The 9,826-nt window shown below is 43.7% G+C and overlaps 1 protein-coding gene across 1 annotated transcript; it reads right to left on the reverse strand.

The window, feature by feature from the left end:
• Positions 1–982: 982 nt before the first annotated feature.
• T265_06904 (hypothetical protein) lies at positions 983–9,596 on the reverse strand (the record flags this gene model as incomplete). The annotated part of the gene is made up of 5 exons (XM_009172302.1): positions 983–1,090; positions 1,205–1,268; positions 3,256–3,421; positions 9,288–9,482; positions 9,518–9,596. The coding sequence occupies 5 exons, from the start codon at positions 9,594–9,596 to the stop codon at positions 983–985; spliced, it is 612 nt and encodes a 203-aa protein (XP_009170566.1).
• Between the last annotated feature and the right edge of the window lie 230 nt (positions 9,597–9,826).

The raw sequence follows: 9,826 nt of genomic DNA on the forward strand, positions 1-9,826 counted from the left end.
GTAGGGATACCATCAGGTTAGTGGGAAGCGGATTATGCTTTCACCTTAGGCAGCTCAAATCAAAGGTCATGTGGCCAGTTGGTTGTTATAAGTGCAAGGCACTACGAGAGTGGTATCCTTTTTGGAGGATTCGCTTGCTGCATCAGGTCAGGCTGGGCAATTAATGGCCCCAGTTCGTGCAGTAGTGTGGAACAGCATGGGTGCAATTTCGGTCATGCAAACCAGACTGGAGAGAGCATGCGTTGCCGACAGACAATAATGACCGGGTCGGAAAGGGGAGTGTAAGTGCGGTGTACGTATGCAGTGTATACACAACTCGCGAGCCATACCATTTGTCTCATTCATCGGGAGTTGGTCCTATATGCGTACTTTGAAAGTGGCACACGAGCTTCACTTGATAAGAGACGCCAACGATTTGGCGTAGGAACAAATTCCTTCATTCGTCCTCAAGTTTAGTCCAGCGTTCAAGATTAGCTATTAACGTCGAATGAAGTACCGCAGTAATGGCAATATCATTTTACCTGTGAAAACGTAGGTATGCGCAAATCTAAGCATTCTAACGTAAAATTTTTAACCCAATCTACTCAAACACACGTTCTGTTTCCGACTGTCGTCCACTGATGATTAGAATGCGACTATGAGAACCTCGATTAGTATGAGTAAAATGTCCAAATCCCTGCGCCACACAATTCCTGGTTTCCGCAAGCCGAGTTTCCCACGCAAAAAAGGTTACAGTGTGAATTTGATGCTGTGTAAAGTAAGGCACCCCATGATGTATTACAGTCAAAGTCACAACGCTATGCAGGTAGCTGAAGAAAATACATTCACCGGTATTCATGGTAATCCGTATAGAAGAGAGCTCGAAATTTCTCAAGATACAACAGTGAGTAAAATGGGGAGAAAGGCATTAAGCTATAAAAATATTCCAAGCGGCTCTCCGAAAATTGTTGGCTTTTTTGCGAAAACACATGATAAGAATTAATCAAGACAGAGTATTGGAAAGAAATACATACTGAAGCAACAGGAAAATCAAAGTGTGGTGTGCAGCAGGAATGAATGTCCAATGGATGATTGTCCAATTTTGTGCCGTCTGAAACGCCGGAAAATATTGCAAAAATCCTTTTTGGCAAAATGGATTGTCGATTTCAGCTTTGCCCCGTCATGCTCGCAAGGCACGATATGTTGAAATCTTCTCTCCACATACGGGGCAGAAATGCGCGACGTCTTTACAGGTGTCGAACAAGCAAACCAGAAGAGCAAACGGGCCGCTGGAATGAAAAACAGTAGGAATGAACAGACGTAGTTGGGCGGATAGATACAAACTTGGAAGTAATGAAAACTACGGAAAGTTTAATTTCAGACCACACAGTAGAAGTAAAATGTTTGTTGGTCTCTGGCGTAACTGTCTTACGGCATCCAAGTATCGGTGTTAAAAATTGGTATTATGTCGTCGATGATGTTTCAGGCCCCAACGGTGACGACCATGGAACACATTTCTAATTCAAATGAGCTATCGATAAACCTATTATGAGAGCATAACTCGCTACTGAATATTATGATCAGTACTAAAATGAACAGACTTCAAGGTTCAAAGATTCAAGATAAATCCACCTCTGCAACTTACTAATGGAAAGATATCGCACAGATAATGCCGCTCTGAGTTGTTTTGGTTTTGGTGTGACGGTCTATGCTACTGTCTGGCCTAATATTAAAGTAGCGTCACTGCATCTAATGGCACCGTTTTGCGGTGTTAGGTCATTATTGTTTAGTTATTAAATATCCAGATGATGCTTGAAAGTGCTCACTTTTCAAAAACTTTGTGCAAAGGAAGCTTTTACTTTCCTGACCAACAGCTTGGTTCGTTTTGGTCAGTAAACAATTCCGCGCTCGACGGCGCGCTTCCCTTCAGTGGTAGCGCCTCGAATCCTCCAAGTATGTTGCATGATAGTCCTAGGAGTTTAAGAATGTAACCTCAGAAGTTCTTCAGCATTTAGCCACTGCGTGCGTTTGGGTAGACTCATTTCGATTCCGAATATCTTGAGGTGAGAAGGGGTGGAAGTTTCTCAAAACAACGCGCCGCCACATCACGGCACTCACAGTACACGTTTCCGACGAATCGTTAATTTAAATACGTATCGTCCACAAGGATTTTTTCCTACGAAAACCTAAACAAAAGGATGTGAGTTGAAATTCGTATATACGGTTGAGTCATTCCAATAAACTGCTTTTAAGCTTTTCCATAATAAGTTTATTGTCCCTGGAAGAATCCGCTGAATACATGCTAAATCTATCGTTGATAATAAGCTATAACTAAATGTCCCACGGAGCTTATGTTTGTGTTGGGACGACATTCAAAATCTCGAAGAATTTTTCTTGGCATAATACCACTTCAACGGTAGCATTTGTGAAGCACATTCAGTTAAATACCATCAACTAGGGATTCACCTGATATTCAAATGAGTCACCGGTTAATTTTCAAATGAGTATGACTCTGCTTACGTAAAATTTGGTTTCGGGTGGGATATGGAACTGACTGGTCTGCCCGGTGATCCTCAAGAAGGGCGAAACGCGTGGTGAGCTGTCTAAGAAGTTTTATCAACCTTCTAGGCACACAAAAACGCCTGTAAAACATGTACCACAGTCCGCTCCTATTAAAATAGTCCTGACAAGACAAAAAATTAAGCACGTATCCCATACCAGCTAGGAACTGAGTGAGAAAAGGAGTGATACACAATGCCATTTGCAAGGAAATGCACCGAACAAGTTGATTTCAGTGAAGCTTTTTCGACCAGAATGAGAAACGAGTCGTACGGACCAATAGGGTCCAGTCGGAGCCACCTATAAGCTACCAGATGTAGATCAATATATTAAGCAATTCACTCTGTCGTTCGCGTTCGTGTAGCGAAGCCAGCCAACTAGGTAAATGCGATAAAAACCTTTCAAAAAGGGTACGAATGCAATAATTTCAGCGGGACCTCGTAGGCATTGATAGACACAGGAGGTAGAATACGGAAGAAACTAATCTGATTTTGCGGACGACACTAAGCATGCGTCTTGCGCTGAAAGAATCAGACTCAAGGAAAAAGACATTGCATTTTCTTGGGTATCGTGAGATTCGTCAATTGCTTGGAGACAAAAAAGCTATTTTATTTCGTTCGGTGGTGTTTGCGACACGCAGAATACAAGATATGTGGGCCCAGAAAATAGGCAGTTCTCTCGGAGAACGCGATACACAGAAGTTAACGGTGAACTTACATAAAGCATAGTAAGAAGATAAAGCAAATGAAGGTAAGTTCTCCCGCCTGTGGGTCGGTGCGCGTGAGGACCATCTGGAAGCACTGAGGACAATAGGTCACATATGGGTCCCGTCCTGCAACCTCATGTTCTTGGTAGGAAACGGGTTCCGCGGTAATCACAACGGCTAGATTGGAGAGAAGCCATAAGGGAACTCAACCGATTAAAGAAAGAACAGATGAAAACTTTCAAGAAGCGAACGACACGGAAAATCGAACAGATATTCCCACAGGCTCTCATCCACACCATATGTTCAGCACTGATGTAGCAACCATCATAAAAAATTACGCCGATTGTCCCATTGCCTCGGTAAGTGTACCTCAACACTCATCAAGAAAACATCACTCAACCGTCACATAAACTGGGGGCCTTGATTCAAAAACAGAAGCCATGATCTTGTCGGAAACCAGTATGACACCCCAATACTCAAACACACAAACGCCTACACCGGGATAGATTCCAGCTTACACTTGCCGAATGCATTACCTTTCCAATTAACGATAACTCCTTCCCAGGAAGCGACTTTGGCGAAGCGAGTGATTCCGGATGTGCCCTCGGAAACGGAGCGGCAAGCGTCCTCCAACGGGTACCTATCCTTCAGAGCGAGCTACATGTTGACTACCCGGCTAGATGACTTTACCTTATTATACCGCGGACATGCAGCAAGCAATGACCACCCATATTTTTCCAGTTCCGTTCGACCAACGATTAAGACCAATAGAATGCACTTACTTGCATAAATACGGATGAGTAGCAAACATGTTGAGCCGACTACTGAATCACATAATAACAAGTATGCAACTCAGCGAGATGAAGCTTGGCAGCTGATTTCAAGGTACCCTAGGATAGTCCAAAGCGGGTTCCGACTAAAAGGATGATTGATTGTGCACCTGCCGTTTTCAAATCTTCCTCTTTAGGCTGCCCATCAGTATAAAGTCTGTGCTGACCAGGATATAGGCTATCTCCAGCTCACCCTAGATGATATACAGATATCGGATCATCCCACCTGTCATATGCACCATTCTGTGCCAACACAAGATTGTCGGCAAACAGTAAGCCTCATCTTACAAGCGAAAAGTTCCGGGTACCACAAGTTTGTATCTTGTAGGGTGGAGTGGTTTTACTACCTTCTCTAAACTGCTAATCACTTATGTCAAGTGAAGTAGGACGGGAAGGCTCAAACTGTAGTGGCATAAATTATGACGGAAGACACACCATCCCCTGAGAATGACAATCAAAAGCCAACTGTACAAACAAGTTCCACGTTTAGAAATAAATAGTCGTACAATTAATTTGTGACACAAGTATGTTTCGAGGGTTGTTTGTTTTTCCAGCCCTGAACTGCATGGTATTCGTCAAACATTGCGGTTTGTTCAACTGCAAGGACTAATGAATCTGACCAACATTAACATTAGTATAAATCACGTACACAACGAACATCACTTCCCCCAGTGCTTTCGATGTGAGTGCACCAACAAAAATCCGCATTTTTGTTAGATCCCAACTCATCTACCCTACGGTACTCAGATACTGAGATTTCCGGACATCCGTTACATTCACTACCTACTCAGTTGCATCACTTTCTCCCGATACCCAGAAACAACAACCACGTCTCCATATAAATGCATATGTAGAATCAGTGATCCGTCGCCCACACACCAGTTCCGACTACTGTGTGGGCAGATATGTGAATTTGTCCCTCTGGGACTAAAGTTAAATCCTAATGTTCACTGCACACGTTAGCCCTAGCCGTTAGCATGCATCGAACCCGTGAACAGTTGACACTGAACTTCTGGGAAATCGTGCCGTTAACCTTCTGGTCGGAGTCGTGATTTGTTGGTCGTGTGATGCACTGATTGATTTGGACAAGCACGCAATCGGTTGTGATATCCAAGCTTAGTGGAACGATGAAACACCACTTCTTATTCCGTGTGACAACATAATCTGTAAACTGTATTTTTCTACAGTAAATAATCATACTAACAGGATACTGCATGAGTAGAGGTATTTGAGGCTTCCGGATTGTTGCCGCCTAATGGTCCGTACACATTAAAATTATGAAAGTTCACGACGCAGATTCGGAACCGGACGGCACACAACAGCGAGTGCGCTAACATCAGAATTTAATCCGATTACATGTGCCAAGACATGTAACGCAGCTCAATAAATGGGGAGTAGCGGGGTGTCAAACCAATATACAAACACCACCATCGGACATTCAGGTGAGCAACCGGACCCGGAGACGACGAACGGAAAGTGCGTGCCCCTAATACTTCAACAACGATTGGTGCGTGAGTGGGAATTCTGTTCACAGTTGGACTGACTTATTGTTCGTCTGCTAGACCAGTCCCAATAAACAGCTGGTATGGTAGTCAGTCCTTTCGGTAGGATAGTACGGCTACTAACTTCCCTAATATCGCGACGCCTTACTCCCTCAAACAAATATTTGAGACCATCAGCTAGGATTTCGACCAGGTGTGGATGGCATTTACTATAACCATACATTATGCCCGCCAACAATCGTTGAGTTCCTCGAGTTCAGTAGGAACTTTGACTGTGAAGGTGGATCAACTCTCCTACATGTAACTGGAGAAACAGGAATGCAATTAGTGTTTGCACATATACTTGGTACTCCAGTCCAACACTCCTGATTACGTTGAAGCTCACACAACTTTCGCACAATTAGTGGGGGTAGTCCAAGTTGTTTTCCGTATGCTTTCTGTTTCAATTATGTCGCTAATATAGTCAAGATACTATAAATACTCAGACCAAGATGGCACCTGGAGAAAGGTTAGTTCATCAAGACCAAACCAGGACAACACACGTTCTGCTATTCGGCGGTGTACTCCGAAAGAAACGTCGTAAGTGGTCCCACGTTTCGGATCCCACTTTCCAAGTTAACGATGCTGCTTCAAGGTTTTCAGCCACCTTGTCCCCACCTTAAAACTTCGAATTGAAGAGCTTGAGTTTGTTGATCGGTTAATGTACCTTCACACATGCACAAGCAGTGAACGTACTGCGACCGGCTACCTCAATGAACCTATCATCAAAGCGTGAGTGACTTTTGCAAAAATCCATAGTTTTCAGCACCATTAACGACGTTCGCTGAAGTTAAGGGGTTGCGCATAGATGGCACCTGTAAGAACAGTGTTTTTATGGTTTGAAGCTTAGTGCCTTAGCCTTAGAGACCCTAAAGATCATCAGACACTCTACAGCCATCGCTTTCGTAACATAGCGCCAGTTGACTGATTGCAGCACGTAAGCAAGCACGTATTCCAACCCTCGTGCCTCATTCGTGTGGCATGGCAGCTATGCACCGAAAAAGTGTTATAGTTCAATGATTGTTGAATCCACAATGTGCATTGTAATGAGTAGTGGCCGTAAAGATCACTACTGTTACCATCGGCAATATTCGTCCTCTTGCTATTACTTACAATACAGATCTAATCAGTAGCTCCACTTCTGAGTAAAAGGTGAATGGAGAAGCACCGGTAAGCACAACTGTCTGCATGAGTACCCGAAATAAATGCTTGACTGAATGCGATAAAATTCTTAGGTCAAAGGATGTGACCATAGCGTCACTCCAACAACTACAAGCCAACAAACATTCGCTTAGGTGCTGTGCATCCTTCTTCGTGAAATCGGCAGAACTGCCGTAGACTCTGGATGCAAGAGTGTTGTCACTAATAATTTGAACTATATTCCTATTTTGCATAAACACTAGACAATCCAACTAGGTGCAGGCAGTTCATATGAGTAACGACAGTAGATTCTCAACGGAACTCTCCCAAAAAGTGTTTTCTCAGGCTGTCTAAAACTTTCCCGCACACAGTCTATATGCAGGTAGCGACACCAAGAACAAGCAACACATAATTTGGTCTTCGAATCCGTTGAATTATTTTGAACTATAACTCTCTTCCAAGTGCTATATTGCCATCTGTATTGTTAAGTTGCCTGCAGACACGCGAGATGGACCAAGTGATTAGAGCGCGAATTTACTGACCAGAAGGTTCGTGGTTCGAACCCGACCTGTGCCTCTCGACTTTCCCCTCTAGGCTTGGGCGGCCTGGCAGGATCCCAGCCCTCGTGCCTTCGTGTGGTATGGCACGAAGGCATCGAAAGGGTGCAATAGCTGAACTATTTTTTAGACACGTGAGTACTGCAAGATGGTAGTTCCTAGACGGACCTATTTGACAACCTAAAACAAAACAAGGCCGGTACGATCCAGATGACGCCCCCAATGTGGACAGTGTTCACCAGCCAGCTTACTGCGACATATTCGTATGAGTCTTAAGAGGGCAAACTGGAATTTCTGTCATTTATTTAAAACCGATCACTCGGAATGACTCACACTTTTCTAGTTCAATGAGGTGGTGAAAAGGAAATTCATAAAACTAGCGGTGCAACAGTTGTGTTGGAGGTTTGTAGAAAATCTTCGTGGAAACTCATCAGTATCCTGTGGTTTAAGTAGAGTGGACAGATCCGCTGTGTCCCCATAGCTACACGACTGGCTGCTTCAGAAACGTAACAAAAAAACGCCCAACAAACGGAACCTAGCAAAACTGCTTATACGGTGGCACAAATTAGTTAACTGTCCTTGACTTCGTATTGAAACTCTGTTAATGAGTTTGACTGACTGAAATACACAGCTGAAAATACTAAAAAGCGGATGGGTAAATTTTCCTGGCTACTTGATGGGTTCAACAGAGACGGGACTTTCCAACAGAAATCCATCCAACGCAACTCGCAGGAGTCCCTGAAGAACAGCAAATCATTCAAGAATTGTTGGACGTGACATGATATACACTACACAACTTCTCTCTCATGCGCACCGTAGACAGGCTACCATGAATCGTAGAGAGGATTCGAAATGGTCTGGATCTATCTACTATGCTACAGAACTACTATCTACAGAACCGGGACGCAAACGGATCCTGCAGAAACCCAACATGGCTTTCAACTTTGACAAAAGGGAGAAAATGGTAACAAAAAGTGAGAGGTGAGGCCAAGCATGCAACTTTAGAATCCAAAGTGATATGACGTTATACCACCTAGCAAAGTTTGTTTAACAAGCCTAGGAGATTCAAGTCCGAGAATGTTCATTGAAAATGAGTCAAGTCCAAACCCGTTCCCATTGATTGGGGAACAAAGTTTTTGTAAGATGCTCCTGATAGGGAGTCTGCCTTGTACTCAGAGCGCTGTTAAGAGAAAAATGATGTTGAAACTAACACAAGTATCAACTGGTCTCACAGATCAACTTAGGTGAAAAAACTCACCGTGACTCAAGATGCGTATCTTCCGTAGTTATCCCAAATTTATGTTTTGGCTGAATTCGTATGACTTTGTCAGTGGTTGCTGGTACCTAATGTAATAAAACGCCAATTGTTGCCTACTGGTCGATAAATCAAACCATGAATCGACCGGATGCGCGGTGTGTTTCCACCTTCTATACTTCATGGCAAACTGTCAGTTCAAAAAGTTGGTTGAAACTCGAGTTCCTCGGATAACTGAAGACACATAGCATCATCAGAGTTGACTATAGGGGTCACAGTGAAAAGCACACTGAATACTACTAGTTTCTACAGCTTTTGTCCAAATTGTCTGCGCATAACTACTCACTGCATGTGTCTTTGTGTATTAAACTGCACTGATTTCATGTGCTCATTCTCCGATCCCAAGAGGAAAACTGCAAACGAACAGGTGATTCATGGCCACGAAGACTTTTCTAGATCCTCGTTGTAAATTCCTCTTGGGTGGAACTCCACGGAAACTGAATCAACGTCGTCAAACTATGGCTCGTCGATTCCGACATAGTAACTCGATATGCTCAGTGGGATCACACGGATTCATTTCGAGTTCGAATGGATAGTGGGTGAAAACTACTGCCCAAATTGCCACATGCGAAAAAAACGGGGTGAAGAAGGATAACGTTGACTACAATCAAGTGACTAAATCCAATAAGGGCACACAGCATGTTAGAAACGGAAACTCACGGGGTAAAGTAGAGCCATAACAGGCACTAGTGTTTGGGAGTGTTGATGTCGAGAGTGATGAGCCCGGTGCCTCGGATGAACGTTCCACAGCAGCACCATTGAAGCAACCCAATGATGTAACAGGGGTCGGGCCGCCAGGTGGGCGTACGTTTTCAGGTACTTGGAGGTTAGGATCAATAACAGAATATGGCGGAGCTGCAGAAAAATGCCGAAAGACAAAAGGAACTCACGGTCCTCTGATGGAATCTGTTCAGTGATGGACGTTGTGGTAGGCATAACATCGGTAGGTATCAATTTGTGGTAAGGCATGAGTTCTGGTCGCACCAATCACGTCACTTAAGACAGTTGCGTTATGGAAGTCTATCAGTCTGAAATAATATATAAGTTATCCGATGGTAACCTGAAATCGGACAAGAAAATAATGCAGACAGAAGTCGTTTTCGGGAATAAGTCGCACAAGTCGTTCTAATGCTTAACACCGGAACAGAGTATTGCAGTTTTTCCTAAGTCCGGACCTACTCCACCCAATCACTTTATGT

This window comes from Opisthorchis viverrini, assembly GCF_000715545.1.
Source record: "Opisthorchis viverrini unplaced genomic scaffold opera_v5_151, whole genome shotgun sequence".
NCBI classification, from domain to species: domain Eukaryota; kingdom Metazoa; phylum Platyhelminthes; class Trematoda; order Opisthorchiida; family Opisthorchiidae; genus Opisthorchis; species Opisthorchis viverrini.